The sequence below is a fragment of the Chrysemys picta genome, chromosome 2 (genome assembly GCF_011386835.1).
Source record: "Chrysemys picta bellii isolate R12L10 chromosome 2, ASM1138683v2, whole genome shotgun sequence".
NCBI lineage: Eukaryota > Metazoa > Chordata > Testudines > Emydidae > Chrysemys > Chrysemys picta.
This window is the reverse complement of record NC_088792.1, coordinates 46,929,599-46,951,432: the sequence shown is the minus strand read 5'-3', so window position 1 is coordinate 46,951,432 and position 21,834 is coordinate 46,929,599. Positions and strand designations below refer to the sequence as shown.

At 41.8% G+C, this 21,834-nt stretch overlaps 2 protein-coding genes across 13 annotated transcripts in view; one reads left to right on the top strand and one right to left on the bottom strand.

The window, feature by feature from the left end:
* Positions 1 to 16,936, top strand: part of LOC101934931 (lanosterol 14-alpha demethylase) — a 28,846-nt gene extending 11,910 nt beyond the window's left edge. The window contains exons 5-10 of the mRNA XM_005282391.5: positions 2,727 to 2,901; positions 8,814 to 8,933; positions 10,317 to 10,512; positions 11,763 to 11,858; positions 14,700 to 14,868; positions 15,504 to 16,936. Of these exons, the coding sequence (XP_005282448.2) occupies positions 2,727 to 2,901; positions 8,814 to 8,933; positions 10,317 to 10,512; positions 11,763 to 11,858; positions 14,700 to 14,868; positions 15,504 to 15,682 (935 nt within the window). The 3' untranslated portion in view covers positions 15,683 to 16,936. The remainder of the gene's footprint in view (positions 1 to 2,726; positions 2,902 to 8,813; positions 8,934 to 10,316; positions 10,513 to 11,762; positions 11,859 to 14,699; positions 14,869 to 15,503) is intronic.
* A 708-nt stretch (positions 16,937 to 17,644) lies between these two features.
* AKAP9 (A-kinase anchoring protein 9) overlaps positions 17,645 to 21,834 on the bottom strand; it is a 205,618-nt gene continuing 201,428 nt past the window's right edge. For all 12 annotated transcript variants that reach the window (XM_005282392.3, XM_042857292.2, XM_042857293.2 and 9 more), the window contains 3 exons: positions 20,460 to 20,583; positions 18,895 to 19,034; positions 17,645 to 18,201 (listed from right to left, as the gene is read on the bottom strand). In XM_005282392.3, coding sequence (XP_005282449.2) covers positions 18,158 to 18,201; positions 18,895 to 19,034; positions 20,460 to 20,583 — 308 coding nt within the window. In that variant the 3' untranslated portion in view covers positions 17,645 to 18,157. The remainder of the gene's footprint in view (positions 18,202 to 18,894; positions 19,035 to 20,459; positions 20,584 to 21,834) is intronic.

Below are 21,834 nucleotides of genomic sequence, written 5' to 3'. Positions count from 1 at the left end.
CTCTTGGCTTCGTAGTCTCTGCCTATTTGTCCCCAAACTAACAGTCCAGGCTGCATTAGGATAGTTTTGCAAGGGTTAGGCCACTTGTGCCTAATATCTTCACTGTTAAACCAGCAACTCAACATTTTTAAATGTTGTTATTCCCTTGTTCCAGAATCATGATCAATAACGCACATCCTCTTTAAAGAAATAGACTATTTGTACTTCCGTAACTAAAACAGTCTGACTTAAGCCAAATTATATTAAAAATTAATAAGAAAAAATAGACCCCCACCTGTCCATTTTATTAGTGAGCATTTATTCCCAAACTTCATTGATTTGAATAGGGCTGCTTCATTATGAGCATGTTACTTCTGTGCCACTGTGCAATGCAGAATTTGTGCAGAATTAATGTTCTGTGCAGAATTTCATTTGTTCCTGCAGAATTGGTGCTGCAGAGCTTCTGGCTGCCGCTAGGGGCCATTCGAGCCCACAGAGTCTGACTCCCCAGCTCACAAATATAGGACACTGCCGGGGGCGGGGGAGCTGGAGGCTTCCCAGCAGTTACAATTCCCAGCATGCCCTGAAGGAAGGAGGCAGCGTACAGGAAACTCCATACAAGCTCAGGACCCAACATCTGGCTGTTTCTCTTCCTGGATCCCTGGGCTCTGGGGGTGGAGGTGGTATGGGCCGGGGGGAGGGAGGCCACTCCATAGCTGGGCTTTTGGGGGTGGGGTGGGGAGGGAGTGCATGTGTCAGGTCCTGCGACTCCCTCCAGCACCCCTAGATACCTCCCCCAGCTCCCCTTCCACAGCAGTGTCCTCTGTTTGGGAACTTCTATATGGTAACCCTATGGGGGCAGGGAGAACAAACAAGAATCTACTAAAAGACCAGAAGGGCAGAGTTTTCCCCAAAATATACCTAGCTGGCACATGTGACACATCCAGACTGAGGTGCCCAACAAAAGCATAACAGAGAAACAGGAACTGGATTGTCGTAAGGGTTTCTTTAACTCTCCACTCCTGGAGGAATTTCTTTTGTCTGTATTGTTACAGACATACTTGCTGATAGGTATTTCTAAATAAATTACCAAAATAATTGAAACTGGTGTGATTATGTTATTTTTGACAACTAATATATGCATAATTTTTCATTTTTTGGTGCAGAATTCCCCCAGGAGTAGCATGTGCATGAGTAAGAATTGCACAGTTGGACCCACAGAGTAGAAGATGGTTATGATCGAATTATTTGTGTTTCTAGAGCAGTCTGTAAAACTGTCAGATTTATCAGCAGAATATTTTTTATTGCTGCTCACTTCTTTTCTGACAGCATGAGCAGTCTTTGTCCAACCCCCCTAAATGTGACGTTACTCTTTTCAGGGAATGTCTGTTTGCATACGCCCTAAGTTTATCTATGAAAGATGTAGGATTGTACAGAAGCAACTTCTTTTCCTGATAACTGTTGACACTTTTTTTGGATCCTTTCCAAATGAAAGAGCTTTCCTCAAACATAGCCAAATTTTTCCATTTTTCCTTGCTTGTATATTGGAGTAGCTCAGCAAAAACACTCACATCACTGATGAAGTTAACAATGCCTTGTTTTTGTATTCTTTGTTGAATTTGTTATTGTCATCTAAGACCCCAGGAAGTCTCTCTTCCTCTGTACTACAGGCCATGATGGATTGTCAGTATGGTCCAATCTACCACAAAAGTGGTGGATTAAGGAACAGGTTTTTAATCAAGCTAGACACAACAATGACTAACATGCAGACCAATCCACCAAAATGCAAAGTAATAAGAGCCTCTCTAGCTCCTTAACCTGAACTGCCCATAAATTCGGTCTCTTGAGGTCATTCTCCGTGAACCAGCTGCCACTCCCTTCCTCAGTGCTGTCTTCCCTACAGCTCACCAGTAAGTGAGGAGTCTGTATTTTAAAGACCCCAGACTCCTTCCTCTTTTCCCAGCATGTTTTGTCACATAACATGACAGCATACAATTTTCTCCCATTGTAATAGAACAGCTCGGACATCCTCAAATAGTTTACTCCTTCCTGACTCCTGTAGATAGGACACTGTGCAGAGTAGGCTTTGAGTCCAACCTTGAGGTCTGAGGATTATTGTTCCAGGACTAGCTTCTTGGTATTGTTTTCTCTCTGAAACCAGATCTCATCAGTCTTCTTCTACAAGTGATGCACCCTTCTTTCAGAGCTGTGAGCAGGGATCCTAGCACAACATAGCCCTCATTTCCACTGGAAAAATTGATCTTGGAAATACTTAAAAATATTTCCTTTCAATTGGTTGAAATGCACCTTGTGTTCCCACAGAAGTGCTTCAAATCAGCTGTGTGATGCTGGGGTACGAGTTCAACCATCATGGCAATTACTTCTGGATTTTGTAGGGGTAAATAACATCAAGTGCCAGTTTGGGCACAGCTTGCTTGCACAAACGGGGCTTCCAGCTGCCTCAGGTAGTGAATCCTCTTTAGTTCTCTACAATGCTTTCTATCTTCTCTCCCAACCAGCCTTTCCAAGTAATCCTTTCTGGAAGTATCTCCTCCCCACTGACCCAAAACAGGGATCCATTTGTGGAAGAACACTTTCAGAAACACCTAGAAAAATTATTTAAAACTCTCCGTGTGTATTCAGTTAATACCTTTTTTTGGCAGAAGTGAAAGTAGTGGCCTGTCAATCTTGACACCATCTCCGCAAAATGCGTGCTGACTGACTTTCCTTTTCCTCCCTTTATTCAGATTTGTTTGAAGCTCTTTCAGAGCTCATTATTTTGACAGCAAGTCATTGTTTACATGGGAAGGAGATCAGAAACTTACTCAATGAGAAGGTGGCACAACTGTATGCTGATCTGGATGGGGGATTTACTCATGCAGCTTGGCTTCTGCCAGGTTGGCTTCCTTTACCTAGCTTCAGGTACCAAAAATAACATGTTAAACAGTATATACTTAAGAAACTTCTGTGCCTGTTTCAGCTCTTTCTTAGAGTATGTTTTAAGTAAATATGAATTTTAAATAAAAATGGAATAAAAGGATATTTCCTGTAGGGGAGTTTATCAAAATACTATTTTCATGGTGTAACCTCAACTAGAAATTAGGAAGGCAGTTGCTTTTAACTGACATCTAAAAGCATAAGACCTATAGCATGCCTAAAAGTGTAACAATTACAGCATAACTAAATGTTATCCCCACAACTATTGAGTACCTAAATTTGAGTCAAAGCATTAAGAATGAGGGTTTGGGAGTTTCTAAACATGTTAATTCAGTATAATTGAGCTACCTAAATTTAGTGTATGTAATTAAGTATATACTGATCTAGTTCAAAGCACTTTTTGAAGCTTTGTTCATTTTCTACAAAGCAAATAACTTTTATGTAAGATATTTATTATATTGGGTCTGATCCTTCAAGTTCTGCACAAGCACATGGGTTTGTTTGCATCTTGTCTTAAATTCATTTGTATTAAAACTTTAGAATTAAAATGGCTACCACAAATAATTAACATATTTTGTTTTTTTGCATAGTATAATTGTATAGACCCTGGCAGCTTTGATGATTCATCCTTTGGGTCGTGTCACCCTTACACGTATGGGGTGAGCTCCTGCTCTTCCAGATGTCTGCTGTTCACTCTTATCCTCTGACTTGCAGGAAAGCTAGCAGCCATCCCAAGCCAGAGCTCAAGGCTTGGCAGCATCAGCTTTGTCTAGAGGATCCAGGTCTACTTACTTGTGGCCTTCGGCCGAGCACAGCACTGATCTAGCCTAGTACTGAGATGATTGATAACCTCTTTGGGCTCTGGTACCATATGAGCATGGCATATGTCCCTTTTTGGGTCCTCAGTACTATTAAGGACTGATCTTCTTGGTGCAAACAGTCTCAGCCTCCCTCCCTGGTATAGCAGGCCATCTGAGAGGAATGGGTGATACTGGCCACAGTGTTGTTGCCAGACAGGATCAGTCAGCCTCTACCCCTGAGGATTACAAACTGTTTAGGACCTTTTTTTGGGAGGGTAGCAGCAACCCTGGAGATAACCACCAAGGAGATTTAGGACACGCTGCACAAGGTCCTCGACATCCATGACTTCTTGTCAATAGGGCGCATAGTGAGCCCAATCAACAAAGGCCGCCTGGAGCTCACAAAAGACCTGTGGCTGGTACTGACATCCAAGCGAACTGATAGATGGTATCAAATCCCAGCTGCAAATTGTTCTAATCCCATGCAGTTCCATGATCCTGGTCATATAATCACAGCCATTGAGAGGACTCATCGGAGTTGTCAGAAGGTGACCCCTAAGGATAAAGAGGCTAAACACCTCTATCTCCTGGGTCATAAAGCTCACTTCTCATCAAGATTCCAGATGCGGATAGTGGTCTTAGAGAAATATGATCATGTATCTAGTGTGCATTACAACCATTTATTGGAAAGGTTCCACAAGATTACAGGCAGAACTTTTGCACCATCCTGGTGGAGGACTGTTTAGTGGGCAGAACAGCACTGCAGACAGTTTTGGCTGCCGCTGATTCTTTCTCCAGAGCAATGGAGCAGAAGGACTGGTATGCTGCTGTCAATCCCAAAGATGTCTGTTTCCATATTGTAATACCCCTGGCACATAGGCATTTCCTAAGGTTTATGTTCAACAGGAAATACTGCCAATACTGGTCCTTGCCTGTTGACTGTCTGCAGCACTCCATGTATTTACCAGGCACACTGCAGTGGTAACCGCTCACCTGAGAAGATCTGGCATTCAGATGTTCTCATAGTTGGATAACTAGCTGGTGAGGGGACACTCGCCGTCAGAAGTCCAGACCCATGTCTTGTGTATCCTGCAGATGTTCCAATGTTTGGGCCTGCTGGTGAATGAGAAAGTCCATGTTAATACCCACGGGCAGATAGAGTTCATTGCGGCCATTCTTGATGCGTTCACGGCAACAGCCTCCCTACCACTCAACAGATTTCATGCCGTATTCACTCTTTGCTTCCACCTACAGTCCCAGCCTTTAGAGTGGGTGAGGTCTTGCTTCCTGCTGCAAGGTCTTATGGCAGTGTGTACCTTTTGTAACCTCATTTGCAAAACTCCAGTTCAGGCATCTTCGGGCTCGGCTCTTCTCAGTCTACTGCCCAAGATGTCACTGTCTAGACAAGGTGGTGCATCTTTTCCTGACGGTTCTTCAGTCTCTGGATTGGTGGACAGACCCTTGCAACATGCACAGGGGAGTCCCATGTACTCCCGGTTCACCCTTGAGAACTATGGTCACTGATGCCTTCACATCTGGATGGGGAACCCTTATGGACAATTTAACTGTGTAGGGCCTCACATATCAACGGCCTAGAGCTCAGGGCCATGCACAGTGCCTGCCCTGCCTTCCTTCCTGTGATTCATGGTCAATTAGTCCTGGCAATGAGGAACAATATAGCAGTTGTGTTCTACTTAAATAGGTGGTGGTAAGTGCCGAGGCCAGGTCCCTTGCTCTATGCCAGGAAGCCATTCACCTTTTGGGACTTTGCTGATAAAGCAATACCATGGTGTATTGCAGACCATCTCCCCAGATTAGACAATGTGAAGGCAGACAGTCTTTCTACAAGGGGTCATTTGGGACCTCTTTAGGCTCTGGGGTCCTCCACATAGACCTTTTTTTGCAAGAGCACAGAACAATGACATTTTTGCTCTTGGGAAGGATGTAGTCCTGTCAGATATGATTCTCCTTCCTTGGACAGAGAATCTCTTCTATGCATTCTCCGCCCCCCGCATCCCTCTGCTACCTACAGTTCTGCAGAAGATCAAGTGGGAGAAGGCCATACTGGGGCTATGAGGATTATATTGGCTAAGGCAGATGTGGTTCAGGGAGCTTTACAACCTCTTTGTAGTGCCTTCTATCTCTCTGCCTATGATCCCCAACCTTGCTCATAACAGTGGCTCAATCTTGCACCAAGACATGAGCATCCCTTCACCTGACAGTGTGGATGCTTGCTGGCTGATGTCAATAGAGCTAGCCAGTTCTCAGGATGTTCAGAATATTCATATTAATAGCAGAAAGACCTCCACTATATCCACTTCTCTCCAAGTGGATAAGATTCTCACATTGGGTGATGTAATATCAGATGTCCCATGTCCTTGCTAGCATCCAGTATATTCTGGACTACCTGCTGCATCTCAAGCATTCCAGTGTCTCACCAAACTTGATATTGGTGCACTTTCTGGTCATCTCTGTGATCCACCTGCTCATTGACCAGTTTTTGGTTTTACCCCACTGAAGAGGTTTTGAAGCGCATTGCAAGGCTCATCCCACTGGTCAGGGATCTGGCTCCAATGTGGGATCTCAACCTGAACTTCACATAACTCATGGAACCCCTCCCCCGCTGTGACAGATTTCTGTTACCAATCTGCCTGAGGCATCAGGTGATCAGGCCTGAGGCCGCAGGATCGTTAGGGGAGTAGATGAAGGAGCACACCAAGGGTCTAAGTGTTAAAGCTTTATTAATAAAATAACAGCGGTGAGTGCGGGGAATGCTCCCACGTCACTCAGGGAAAGAAAGAAAGCGTTAGTGCCCCAGCCATAACCCACTTTCATACTCTCACACGCACGATCCGAGGCTGGCCAAGCCTGGGTGTAACGTCAGAAGAAGAGGGGGGGAAGGGTGGACGAGAGTTCTGTCTTGTGCACAAGCCGTCCAGGGTCCACTGTTGATCTCTAACTTGCTTCAGCTATCAGGAGGGTTTTAAGTCCTGGGTTCTTTCGGGGGCATTTCGTTCAGGGACCTCTGTTCCTCGTGCTCTTTGTACCAGTCCAAACCGGCTTTCTGTGGCTTCCTCAGCATTCCCAAAACACACCAGCTTCAGGGATGTGAGACTTTGTTTTTCCCCCTCGCTGGCCTTCACCGTCCCACTTGTTTTTGCACTCTCTGCAGTCCTGCTCAGCTTAGTTCTCCTTTCTCACGGTTGGCTGGGGTGGGTGAGATCCAGATAACAGGCTTCTTGGCTGCGTAGAGTCTATTCGAGCACAGTGACCTTGGACCTCCTATCGGCGTCCTATCTTCCGATTTTGAGCTGAGGCATTGCGTTAACCCGTTCTCCTCTCCCCCTTTGGCCTCTCGCAACCTGCAAAGGAATCTTCCACTCCACAGTCAGACCTTTAACCTGACCCAAAATGCCTTGCAATGCTTGCAACAGGTTAGCAACATACAATGCTGATCTGCCTCCCCAGGGGACCCCCTGAGGGAGGGGGCCACTGGGTTGTGACACCGCCCTTGAGCCTCCGACCACATGCTTCTTACCTTATTTGTCAATGAACGTAACCTTCCTCTTGGCTATTATCTCTGCCTGGAGAGTCAGAGCTCCAGCCCCTGATGGTAGGACTACTGTATACATTATTCAATTGGACAAAATATCCATGAGTCCGCATCCTAGATTCCTGCCCAAGATGTTGATTGAATTCAACGCTAATGAAACTATTAACCTACCTGTATTCTTTCTCAAATTTCATACCAGTAGATCGAACAGGAATTACATCCCCTTTGAGTGCGCAGAGCCATTTTGTTCTACCTGGACAGCACTAAATCCTTCCAAAAATTGCCCAGACTGCTCCTGGCCTGTGCAGAGGGTCTTAAAGGGCAGGCCATATCTTCACAGAGAATATCAAACTGGATCGCATAGTGTATCTGGACATGTTATCAGTTAGCTGATCTGTAGCCACACAACTATGTGAAAGCACATTCCACCAGGGCACAGTCTATCTCTGTGGCCTTGCTGGCAAACCTCTCCATTCAGGAGATTTGGAAGGCAGCAACCTGGACTTAGTGCATGCTTTTGTTGAAATTGTATAGTCAGCTCCTTGACCACACTTTGGTTAGATATGACATATGTTCAAGAGACCAAATAACTAATGTCAGTCAGGTTTATTGCTCTAAGCCAACAATAATGTCGTACAGGGAAAAGGTTCTCCATGATACCAGTCTCTGGGAAGCTGTCTCGTGCAGTGATGTTACATTCACCTTAGGCAGAAGATTTGCTCACAGAGTTATGCATTTCAGCTGGGTAGTATTTATATGATGATTTTACAAGTTACATATCTCTTTACATGTCACTAAAATCCAACCCATTAGTTTGTCCCAGTTCCCAAACTTCTTGTTCTGTTCCTTCCTCATCCTTGTTTTGGATACTAGCATTCCAGGTACTGGTCCATGAAGGTACTTCTCTACCTTGCACTAAGTCATAGCATGAATGTATCTCGATTTTGACACGTTTCCTATCTGCTTATGCCAAATGCTTGCTTCAGCAAATGCAAGGTGTTACAGGATACTTAGTATAAATGAACAGAGTTATGGTATAGGCCAGTTTAGGCAACAACACTGTTATGATTTGTGCTTAATTGCAGGGTGGGTTGAGGCATGTTATAACACAAAGCAGCTATCTCTCTGGCCCATCTCATCAGCTCAATGGAACCTGAACCAGTTTTCCCAGTCTTATGTTCCTTTGTGTTTCTGGTGCGCGCATTGTACTGTGATGCACATTATCCACTCCATATTCCCCAAAATCCTTGATGCAATTACACCTATCAGATCAAATACCTAATCTGCTCTGTGCCTGTTCTGCTCCTCAAAATGGTATCTGAAATGACTATGACCTAGTTAATAATATTTGGGTAGTAAATGACTGATATGTCACTGACTAGTGAAAACTTTGTGAATAAGTATTTTAGGCATTTTATCTAAACAATCTTTTGGATTTTCACTGATTATTTGCAAAGAAAAATTCTGCATATTTGATAAGTATTTACAGCATTTTGTGTGTTTATTTTATATACAGACCCTAATAAAAATGCTTTGAATTACAGACGTAGAGACAGAGCACACAGAGAAATAAAGAACATTTTCTATAAAGTAATCCGGAAACGCCGTCAATCTGGGGAAAGGGAGGATGACATGGTCCAAACATTGCTGGATGTTACGTATAAGTAAGTGAAAGTGTTGAAGGTTTGCCATTTAGAAGTATAAGGGGGAAGTGCTTAGTACTTTAACAGGGTATGCTTCATTTACCAAAATTTCCCAAGTCATTGCCGCATGACTCTTGTCACCCGCCTCACATCTCTTCCTTGGGTTATTTGGCTTTCTCCCCTTGTATGCAGCTTTGTATAGGCTTTTGGAGAGAACACTTCTTTCCATGCCATGTTGATGAGGATAATGGGTGAAATTTAGGCCTTTTTGCCACCTCCCTCTAGAGGCTGAAGGATTTCACTTTGTTTAGGGTGCAGACTGTGTGAAGCACCCAAACAGTAGATTTCTTAACAACAAGATTGATTTTAAAATTGGAAAGAAAAATCAGACTAAAATAAAATAAATGGTTTGCATAACATACCCCACCTGAATACTGTGCAAAGTTCAGGGAGCTAGGCTTCCTTATCTTAATTATAAAGAAGAAAGATGTTACACAGGTAGGAAGCAAAACCCTTCCCTTCCCCCTTAGTCAGCCTAACAGCCTCGTTTTCCATCTCACTTACCCAACCTATTTATCAATCCTTAGGGCAAGGAATTCTAACCTCACTAGATGAGGTCATCTCAATGTTTCCATAATGCAGATTTTATCAGGAGTCTCTTCCAGAGAGGATATGCCACTATTGGTGTCTCTCCCCAAACCAGTAAAGTTGTCTTCTAGTCATCTCTGGAAAGCTTCCCAGGCTTCTTATCTTCAAGTCCCATATTTCAAAAGCCCTCTTGAGCTCAATTTCTGTAGACTAACCAAGGTGGTTGGTTTTTAAATTTAATTTCCATTATGTACTACAGGAGTTAGACTGTACCTCTGTTGCATGCCTCATTTCTCAACTGTACCCCTGCTGGATGCCTCCAGTTTCTCTGTTGCCCTCAAGCCTCTTTTGAAATCTTTCAGCAGTTTCTCTTACCATGAAAAATATATTGACAGACCCTTTCTCACACCTCTGTTCTCAGTAGAAAAAAAAAGAACTGTCTGTGCATTGTTGATTCAGTAAAATTCCACGTACAAATGGCGGACTTCAGGTGTGGTCTTGCCAGGTTCATTACTAGCTGTGTTTAAGTGTAGATCAAAAGGTTAGGAGGTAATTTATTGTAGATGCTTAGCCAAATGTTGGAGGCAGCTGTCAGATAGCTGTTGCTTTTCACCCTCATGGCAGCCATGTGATGACTTTCTCTCTAGCTCCTTGCATTGCAATCTCTCTTCTTTCCCATGCTTCTGCAGTTCCCCAACTGGAAGAAGGAAAAAAACTGAAGCTAAAAGTAACTACAATCATTTAACATGATGTATGGCACTATATCTGGATACCTAATCAAGTAAAGCTAGAATGTATTTTATTTCCTTAATCTAGGGATGGCCGTTCGCTGACAGACGATGAGATTGCTGGAATGCTTATTGGGTTGTTGTTAGCAGGCCAGCATACGTCTTCTACCACCAGTGCTTGGCTTGGCTTCTTTTTAGCTAGAGACAAATCAATACAAGAACAATGCTATGCAGAACAGAAAGCAGTTTGTGGAGAAGACTTGAGGCCCCTACATTATGACCAGGTTTGTTTGTTATATCATTTTCAAAAATTTAAAGATAGCCTGAAAGTTAATTTATGAAAGTGTTTAAACTCTTAATCAAATACTTTGTTACAATTACAGCATCTATGTCACACACATGCTAGATGCTCATATCCTTGAACTTGGTGAATGAAAGCAGGTTTTGGTGGTAACTTGTATTCTAACATCACCTCCTGGATAGTGGAATCTTTTTTTAATTAAATCAAATGAAGAAGCACAAACAAACAGGGTAGCTAGTGAAGTATATACCGTATATACTCGATCATAAGCTAGTTCGTTAATAAGCTGACCCCACCAATATGGATAAGTAAAAATGTGGAAATTTTTTATGACCCATTCATAAGCCGACCCTATAATTCAGGGGTCATCAAACTTTTTGGCTCCCAGGCCATCAGGATAAGCCGCTGGTGGGCTGAGATGGTTTGTTTACCTCGAGCGTCCGCAGGCACGGAGGTAAAACTAAGTAAACAAAGTGTTCCGGCGTGCCAGCGGCTTACCCTGATGGGCTGGGACAGCAACTGGTGGGGAAATTTTTTTGGGGGGGCAGAAGCTGGGAGTCGGGGGAGTAACCCCTGTGACCCCCCCGCACGTGACCCCACCCCTAGCCCGGGACCCCCACACTCTCCCCACCCCATCCCTTCCCACCTTATCTGGGATGTCTCTGGCCTGGTTGGAGCTGCTCCAGCAGGCTGGGCAGTGCGGCCGCAGCCTGCTCCGGCAGGCCAGACCGGGCGGCACGGCTGCAGCATGTTCCAGCGGGCTGGGCCTGGTGGCGTGGCCACAGCGTGCTCCAGCGCCCGGGCGGCGTGGGCACAGCCTGCTCTGGGGGGTGGGGCCGAGTGGCACGGCTGCAGTCTGCCAGCCCTGGAGCTGCAGCTGCTTCAGAGGCTGGGGGGAGAGCAGCGTGGCCAGAAGCGGAGAGACTCTAGTCCCACCTCTTCCCTTCTGTCTCTGCTGGCTGTGCTGCCTCTCCTTGCTCCCTCTGTTGGGGGGTAGGGCTGTGTCCCACCTCTCCCTCTTTATACCCGTTCATAAGCTGACCCTCTTCTCTGGTGCTTCCCTTCTTTACTAAAAAAATTTGACTTATGAATGAGTATATACGGTATTTGGAATTATGTATTTAAAATATGAGCAGCTCATCACATGTATTTTTCAAATGGAAAAATACTGATTTATGAATGTTAAATATTCCTAAATCAGAAGGCAACTGATAAAGTTTACTATATTTGCAGCTGAAGGAGCTGAACATGCTGGACCGCTGCCTAAAAGAAACTTTAAGGCTTAGACCTCCTATAATGACCATGATGAGAATGGCCAGAACTCCCCAGGTGAGCATATTTGTTGATTCTATCCAGATCAGTGGTGTGGCTGTAATGTAAATTAATTGTAATCCTGTAGCAGATAGGGAATGACACAGTCAGAAAGGATGCAAGTCCAAACTAGGTTTTTAACTTAGCAAATGTGTCACCAACAATGAGATTAGTGCAGTGAGCGGCACACTAATTAGCACAGGGGCATAGGAGGACTGGAATGTGATGGTTTGAGCTTATTCCTGTCAGACCAGGGAAAATGAAGAAGAGTTTGGGAGTCAGCAGCCATCATCTGTTTATCAGAGAACTACTTGTTGTGGCATTGTGTACCTCGCTAAATCACTGGTGCTGTGGGTCTGTTATACACTTTTCAGTTAAGGACATAAAGATCAGGATTTCCCCTGCCTTGGAACTTGTCTACTTTTGGCACTTGTGAACATGAAATTAGTATATTTAACTTTATTTATTGTAGTGTGGTATTTCTGTTGGTAAACTAATCTTGCTTCCTCCTGAAGGGCCTTCTGTCTCCTATGTTGACACTTGTTCCTTTGTACTTTGGAGAAAACACATTTCTATCTACTGTGAACTTTTCATCTCTCGCCTCTTGGTCTTAGTTTGATTTGCAGTTTTTCTAACCTGTTAGTACCCTGCCTTTCTTACCCGATATACCTCACATATCCTTCTGCAATGCATATTAGCTGAAGTCAGTGCTCAGCCTATCTGTGTCTGATATTAAGTAGTCTGATTACCTCTGTCTGTCCACTTAAGCACAAACAATTTAAAAAAACCTCTCTCTACAGGGTGTGTGTGTGTATTTTTAAACGTTTTTTTTATTTTTTACTGTTTGTGGTGTTTGGATGCTCACTTGAATGACCTATTGCAGCTAAGTTTTTTGCATAGGCGGGTATTAAGAGGTCTAGTTCTGTTGGAAGCTCGCTATCAGGGATGAACAAGTCAAGCTGGTGATCACAGGTATATTACTATGTATAACATTTTAAGGGGAGAAAAAAGGGATACTTTCCTTACTGCCTCATACTATTTTCAGTTCAGTCTAGTTCAACAATAGATGGAGCTATAACACAGGCTCATTCACTCTGAAAATACCTTGTTTAACTCCAAGGAAAGGAAGCTTTTTCTCTTGTGTAACACACACTGTTCCGTTTCTTTTTGTATGCATGCATGAGAAACCAGAAAGCTTTTTCTCTCCAAACACCCTTTTTGTCTTTAAACTTTTCTCTTGATGGCCCTTTACAGATATTTCTCAAGGTTCAGGCTACTATCCTTGATTGGATGACCAATATTGCTTCTAATGCAACTGACAAATTTTCTTAATCTTGTCTTTCCCTATTTAAATTTTCTTTAAATGAACAACAACAACAAAAAAATCACACAAAGATACTACAGAACATTTGTGGGTAAGAGACCCCTTCAATAGGAGGCTTTTTCAGCTCCCTTTTTGTGTGTGAAAATAAGCTCAACATTTTCTCACGTGACATGCATGGTCATGGCTAGGGTCACGGGGACACAGTCTCATCTTTGGAAGGGAGCCAGCACAGTAGTAATGTCAGCATCTTTTACCCTAACATGCATCTTTCCAGATTAGTCTTCAGGCAGTGAGGGCTGGGTGAAACAGAATCTAGAGATTAATGAGTAGACTGTAGTAGTAATTAAAAAAAAGCCTGGGGCATAATTACCAAAAGCTCTGAAGATTTGCAAAATGGTGTGCAACACTTAAAAGAAAAAGGATGGCAGTGGCATTTCCTTTCCTTTCATACTTTCCTTTTTTTCTTTTTAATTTTTTTTTACTTCTGTCAGTCTTGATCAGTCTCCCCAAGCACAGCTGGCTCTATTTCCTAGCCTGCAGTCACATAACTTCATTGTCTTGCTGTAAAGTCTGTTCTACTGCATTCCGCTGGCAGTACTTGTTTTGTCTTTATATTTACTTAACATCTACACTTACATACTGTGTCCCAAATAAACTTGCTGTACATAAGATGGGAGCAAAGTATTCTTGAAAGTATATTTACTGTGGCATAGTGATTAATATGAAACATTTTCACCAAAACTGGAAAATCATTATTGTGCAGCCTGTACCTTTTTTATTTTATTTTTTTAAAAGAAGAATTTGTGCGGGGTAAATGAGCTCACTCAGTGTTCATAAGCAATTATCTGAATACAGTACCTTGCATACAGTTCATCCGAATACAGTACCTAGTTAGGAACATAGGATCTCTTTGGTCATTGAGTCTAGTCCCCTACTACCACAGATGACCTCCCCACCCTACACTACTGTTGATAAATTTATCAAGCTGCATCTTAACTAGTTTTAAGTTGTTTGCTCCTACTACTCATATTGGAAAGCTGTTCCTGAACCTCATTTCTCTGACGGTTAGAAATCTTCTAATTTCCAGATGAAATTTATTCATGGCCAGTTTATATCCATTTGTTCTTATGCCAACATTGTCCTTTATAAATACACCAAGGGTATACACCAAAGAGGGAGAAGAGCTATTTAAAGCTGTCTCCTCTCAGCCTTTAAGAGCTTGGTTTGTTTACCCTGGCAAAATAGTCTCATAATTGGTTTTCCATTCCCCATATCTTCCTAATAGCTCTTCTCTGCACCTGTTTTGACTGAATTCATCTTTCTTGACCATCGGTGTGAGACTTAAACATAGTATTCCAGATGAGGTCTAACCAGTTAGACTGCTCTAATTGTTCAGCTAAAAAAACCGCAACTCTTTATAAGCCAAGTTGTGGATGACACTTTGGAGAACTTTTGTAGAAGAGAAAAGGGAGAACTGCTTTTTGTAACAGAACTTTTTTTTTTTTTTTTATTTCTCCCCCCTCCTCCCCTCGTAGACTGTTGCTGGCTATACTGTTCCTCCTGGTCATCAGGTTTGTGTCTCTCCCACTGTTAATCACAGACTTAAGGATTCTTGGATAGAAAGTTTAGAATTCAAACCTGACCGTTACCTCCAAGATAACCCTACAGCTGGAGAGAAGTTTGCATATGTGCCATTTGGTGCTGGTAAGTCAAATGATACAGTAAGAAATTGCATTAGGACTGAGGGGTTCTCAAACTTCATTGCACCATGACCCCCTTCTGACAACAGTTACTACATGACCCCAGAAGGGGGGGTGGAGCGGGAGTCACAGCCTGAGTGCTGCTGCCCCAGGTGGGGCTGGAGCTAGGGCTACAGTCCTGGGTCTCAGCAAGTCTAATGCTGGCTCTGGCGACCCCATTAAAATCGAGTCGTGACCCACTTTGGGGTCCTGTCCCAGAGTTTGAGAACCACTGCGTTAGGTCATTGATAAAATAGCAGCATGAAGATTTTTGCCAAGAAATAGAGCAGATTCTGTTCTGTAGATAGTATGAGATATTTGCTGCTGTGAAGGTAGGGTTGGATTTGAAATCAAAACAATGTACTAATCACATTAACCAGCAGTGCAGTTAAACACATACGTACATGCTTAAGTCCTACTGATGTCAATCAGTGTTAAGTATGCGCTTAAGTGCTTTGCTGAAGTGGTGCCATAACAGTTGTTTAAACACAGTGAAAGAAAGAGTAGTGTACATTTTAAAACAAATTGTTTAACTCTTATTTTAGCTCAAGATGCATTACGAAGTGCAATAACTATTCTCCTCTGTGGGTTTTCCTCTAGGCCGTCATCGTTGCATTGGAGAAAACTTTGCTTATGTTCAGATTAAGACTATTTGGTCTACTCTGCTTCGTTTATATGAATTTGATCTCATCGATGGATATTTTCCTACTGTAAACTATACAACCATGATTCACACACCAGATAACCCAGTTATCAGATACAAGAAGCGATCACACTAAGTTTTGGAGACAAAATTATTTCTGCATTTAAATGGTGAAAATTACTGTTTTTGAATAAGTTATGACACAATTAAATGGTTAATGGAAAAGCTGGTCCATTGGATGTGTAGTGTTATAAAAGTGAGGTTAATCTAACCATAAAATGTGTAATTGTTGTATACTGCACAGTACTGTACATTTTATTATAAAAATACTGTCTTTTCTGCTTGTGTAACAATTTTAAGGTGGATGCTGCATATTAGTATAGGTGAATTCAACTGTTTGGTCAAATCTTGGGACAAAGGTGAACATCTAATCTCTTTTTACAAGGTTAAATTTTAATTGGTGCTTTAAAAAATCTCCTTTCCTTGATTCAGCTACTTTAATGGGCAAGACTAAACTCATGGACATCAATGGGAACAGAATCTGTTCTCTGATGCTGGTGCGTATTTTAATGTGAACAAGTTGGAAAATGCTCACTTTGCAGACTTTCAGCCCTGTCTATATTTGCAGAAGTAAACACTTTTATATAAGGAACTATTCAGCACTTTCAGGAATGAAAATTGCCATGGGTTTTAATTTTGAAAACCTTAACATTTTCAATATTTTTCAAAGGTGACAGGTGATTTAGGTGCTCATCTTTAAACAGTGTTTGAAGGGTCTGGATTTTCAAAAAGTGCTGAACTGTCCACCCTCTGAAAATTAGTTCTGTTTTAAATTATGTAAAATTAGGCATCCAAAATAATTAGTCACACTTGGAAGTCTTGGTTTCAGTGCAAAGATTAGCAGTAGAACCCTTACAAATCCAGAATTAATAGTTAAGAGTAAGCATATAAATTCCACTTCTTAGATAGATCTTTAACTGTGTTCATTGTTTACTAAAAAAAATGAAATAACGAGTGTGTACTACTGTATTAACTAGAGTAGTGTTTAGAATGATGTAGAGGGGACAATGGGTACTGTATAGCAGGAATATATAACTTTTGTTTTAGAAGTGCCTGCTGTTTGGGGGACAAAAATTGTCTCATCAATATTAAACCTTCTGCTGCCCTTTATTATTAAATCTTGGCAATGTGGGCAAAGACTGAAGCTGTCCACGAAGAGACAGTGAATTAATAAGATTCTTCTCCCATAATTCCACATGGCCTGTCCGAATTCTATTCACACGGGAATGAGTAACATTTATTTCAGGACTGTTATATGTTGTACTTGTGTGGTGGAAAATAGCTCTGACGTGACTTACAGAAATTTTTCATTAAAAATTTATAAACTCTTTGTGAAATAGTTTCCTGTACTTTAAACACTGTCCATACTTTCAGAAAAATATAGAAAGTAGGCTCTTTTTACTTACTGCTTTAAAACTTCCTTCTTGTGGAATTTTAATAAAGGAATAGATAAATGTGAACTTAAGCCACTCTGATGCTGACAGTACACCGCTACCTTGATATAACACGAATTTGGATATAACGCGGTAAAGCAGTGCTCCGGGGTTGCGCCCTCCGGTGGATCAAAGCAAGTTCAATATAATGCAGTTTCACCTATAACGCAGTAAGATATTTTTTGGCTCCTGAGGACAGCGTTGTATCGAGGTAGAGGTGTAGTCAGTAACAAAACTTTGTGGCCACAACAAAGTGAAAATCTCAGTGTTTAAAAATAGGGATGTGCTAGCTAATATAAAATAAAGCTCTTATCTGGCGAGCTGTTGCCTTAGGAAACTCCCCTTGCATAGAGGCTGAGTAAAATTAATTCCTAATCATTTACTGTAGTAGAACATCATGCTGAGTCTGGACTTCTCTAGGCAGCTGTTGGCAGCGCTCCAGTGCTTACCATGAATCCTCTTGCCTACCCCTGAAGCTGAAACCAGCAAGAAAGGTGGTGAGAGTACATTTTTGTTGTTGTTTTCTGGCAAGAGTCAGGGTTTAGTTACCCTTTAATAGTGTGCATGAGAAACACTCCTGTACTTAAAATAACCTGAAACAACAATTAAAAGGATGAAGTCATCTTTATTTCAGTACTTTGACAAAATACCCATAAAATTCAAAACTTCTACCTTACAAAAATAGGTCTCTACGAGTGATATATTCTGTCTGCACTGCCAGTAGCAAATATATTAGGACAGAATTGTGTAACTTTAGTAGCTGTGTCAGAAAAAGTGCAGTACACTTTGAGCTACACATTCAGCAATCAAATACACAAGCTTCATCTCCTGGCATCCCATTTGATAAATACACACTTTTTTTTTTTATAACTTAATCATTTAAATTAGCATTCCACAAATATACATGTAATTTAATGATTTTTGAATGAACACACAGTGCCTATATACATAAATTCCAGTCTGCGTGGATGTGCCAGCAAGGGGACTGTGTAATCATATAGCTATGTTCATGTTGGTCCCACAATATACACATTATACAAAAGCACAGAAGGAGTACAGATTTACAAAAAGGTAGTTCATTCATCATCATTACCAGTGATGGAGATGTTGAAAGGGTATTATCTTCTAACACCAGAGTGCAAATGAGTGTAGGAAGTAGAACCTGTAAGAGTAAAAAAAATCTAAAAAAGTGCTTGGAGAAATTGGATGATGACTTGTAGTCAGCATTAGTTATCTGACATTTCTGCAAGACTCTTCAGGTGACCTTTGCAGATTGTACTATAAAGTAAAAGATATACTTCAAGAACAAAACTACTTGTTTCTAAGTTCTGTTTTGTTAAAGTGGTTTGATTCCTTATCAAACTTTGAACAGTTACTGCTAGAAGTTTTGGATCCTGTTAGCTGATAAGTTAACAGAGGTATTTCTTACTGGAAGAGCCTTTTCAGAAAGCGTGATAAAAATGCGGCAATGTGTCATCCAGTACTTGTCAGCATGGGAATAGGTAACTGAGCCAAACAGCACAAAAGCTGATTAAACAGGAGGAATCTTGATACAAAAGAGTTTACAAAACCAATCCCCTGTCTTTCTTAGATGTTGATTAAAACCTTGCTGGAAATTTATCAGACAGCCCCCAGCAAAAGTTACACCACATATTTATTCAGTACATAACTGAACAGTTTCATTCCTATATAGTTTCTGACCACTCTCATATGTAGTGGGCTTTTTGCTCCTTGAGTTCAGCTGTGAGTTTTCCTCTTTGTTTAAGACTGAACCTGAGAAACCAGCATATACTTTCTAACTCAGAACAGGTATTCTGTGTCTTTGTACCAGGAAGAGGAAAGTCTGAGTATTTACCTGACTGTACGCTTCCAAGTCGCCTCTGTAGTGCCTCCAGTCGATTGATATAATCTGTTAAAGCTCTGTCAGGATCATAATTCTGCAGTTGAGAACATGCAAGTGAAGCTGGGCTGAAATCAACATGGATGCCCTGGTACCTAGCAGAAGAAAAACAATGAGCTGTAGGTTTCAAAAACTGAAGTTACTGTACTGGAATCCTGTTTCCAAAGGAGAATGTAGCAGCCATCTTATGAATGTTAAGTATACATATAGGCTGACTTTTAGAAAATCACAGTGATTTACTGAGGGTATTTAACTGACCCCCATCCTGGCTCCCCAGTTTCTTAGACACACTGGGGGGAGGGATAGTTCAGTGGTTTGAGCATTGGCTTGCTAAACCCAGCGTTGTGAGGTCAATCCTTGAGTGGGCCATTTAGGGAACTGGAGTAAAAATCTGTCTGGGGATTGGTCCTGCTTTGAGCAGGGGGTTGGACTAGATGATCTCCTGAGGTCCCTTCCAACCCTGATATTCTATGATTCTCCCCACCCCACCCATGATACATCTACACTACAAAAAAGACCCATGACAGTGAGTCTCAGAGGCTGGTGTAGGGGCTCTGAAACCTGGCGGGGGTGTCCAGAGGCCAAGCAGGAATGTCTACACTGCTATTTTTAGTGCTGTAGCACAAGTCCTGTGAGCTGGAGTCTGTGGCGCTGAGATGTGCTGCTGAGGGGCGGTTGTTTTTTTATTTCAGTGTAGATGTAACCTCAGCTGCCTGACTTCCCTGCTATTCCCAAGATTTCTGTTGCATTCCTTTGAGGCAAAAGTCACAAGTCAGTCTCCTATTGAGACTGCATAAAACATGCAGAAGTAGCAGTAGTTTCAAGTACATTTGTTTTAAAAATTTCTTCTAAGAAAAAGCAGGATGTTTGAAGAAGCTCTGTATGGTTTTAGTTCTCCTCTGTAGTTTCCAGCTGCTAAATCACATTAAAGACAACTACAACTAGATTAAATATTTTTCCATGTAACCAACTGGTGTAGTTGCCATAGGTTATGAGATTGCAAATGAGAGGGGAGACTATTTGTACAGTAGTGGGAGAGGAAGTGTCCATGGCACTACGTGAAAATACATCTCACAGCTTGAGAACTATTGGGGCCTGATTTTCAGAAGTGCTGAGGACCCACAACTCTATCGGAAGTCAAGAAAGACTGCAGGTACTGTGAAAAATCTTGCCTCTGGGGTGAAATACTGGCTCCAATGACTTCAACAGTGCTAGGATTTCACTGTGGTGTCCTAGTGGTGATGCTCTGAATGTCCATAGATGAGGGCTTGGCATGAGGCACTAGAAGCATTTACATAATTTTGAAGCAACCCCATTAGTTGATTTATGAATAGTGTTGATGGTTTCTGAAGAACATTATGTTCATCAGAAGGCTGGACACTACAAGGTTAGGCCTTGAACAGAAAATATATAGTATATTACATATCAAAATGTGAAATTCCCACACTCTTAAAGTGCATTAGTATTAATTGTAGAAAAAAACTTTTCAGACAAAGAATAATTATGTAACAAAAACTTACCTGTGTTGAGAATTTATAGGAGATCTAAGAGGCTCTAGGTCTGATCTGGATCTATCAGAAGAATGTCTGTGTTCTCCATAGAGCTCCAGCCCACCAGCTAATGAATCAGGCCGTAGCTCATTACCTAAAACAACAAAGAAGTATTGTCTATACAAAAAATATCAACCTGTGAAAATCAGACATTTTGCACATTGACAGATATCCCAGGTGCACTCTGTTTTACACGTGGTAAAGTGAGAGTTAAAAACTACAGCTAGTTAAGAAAGTGCAGCTATTCTTGCCTACTAAGCTGACCAATACTGTTTACTTGTAACTCCTTCCTCTGTCTACAGCCGTCTCTTGTGTTACACTTAGACTGTAAGCTCTTTTGGGAAAGGGACTGTCTTTTAGTTCTGTGTTTGTACAGCACTGGTACAATGGGGCTTCATCTCTGACTGGGGATCTTAGCCACTACAGCAAAATAGATCATAAATAATAAAACTAATTGCCACTGTTTGATCACCTGTTTTGACACCTAATCTGAAATTAGGAAAGCCACAGAATAGTTAAGAAATAAATTCACGTATACTCACAAACTGCATATCTTAAACTTCTAAGACAAAGGAAGTCTCAAACAGCTGTATCAGCTCTTTTGTTTAGTAAGAGTAATTTTTGTAAAATGGAAATTTTATGTTCTACCATGAGCTTTCCCAGCATATAACTATGGGTTGCTTCCCCCCCCTCTCATTCAGGTACAGTAGTTACAACTTTTCACTTCTCAGGATCTTGGCGCTTCCTGCTACCACGATCCAGTCAAAACTTCCTTGAGGCACTCTCAAAAATAGCTATTTTAACAGTATTGAGTAACTATGAATATTGGGTGGAGTTTCACAACCAGGATTGGGAGCTCTGCAGAAAAACAGTTTTCAGGTAGAAAAGTTAGATTTCCTTTTCTACTCCATAGGCTGGAGCTATGGGATTCTGCCTAGCAGTACCCTAATTTGCATAAGACTGGCACTGCACGGAGTTGCACTGGTTAATTTAGAACTATAACTCTGATGTAGCCCTATATTAACACTATAATACTTAGTGCACGTGTGGTCTGTACTCCCAGTTGTTTCCCAGCAGAGTTCCATTGCTAAAGGAGACTCTCATTCAGCCCAGGAAGCTTTCTTGAACCTCAAGAAATAGAGACTACTTCATTCTTTTAAGATTTCTTGATAGGAGACCATGGGTGAAATCCTGGCTCACTATAGGCAATGGCAAAACTCCCATTGACTTGAACAGATTCAGGATTTCACCCCATATTTATATAGCCAGGAGTGAGTAAAAGGCTTTTTGACCCTCCTCAGGCAAACAGAATCAGATTTCCTGGATTTTGGGTAGAGCTGGTGCT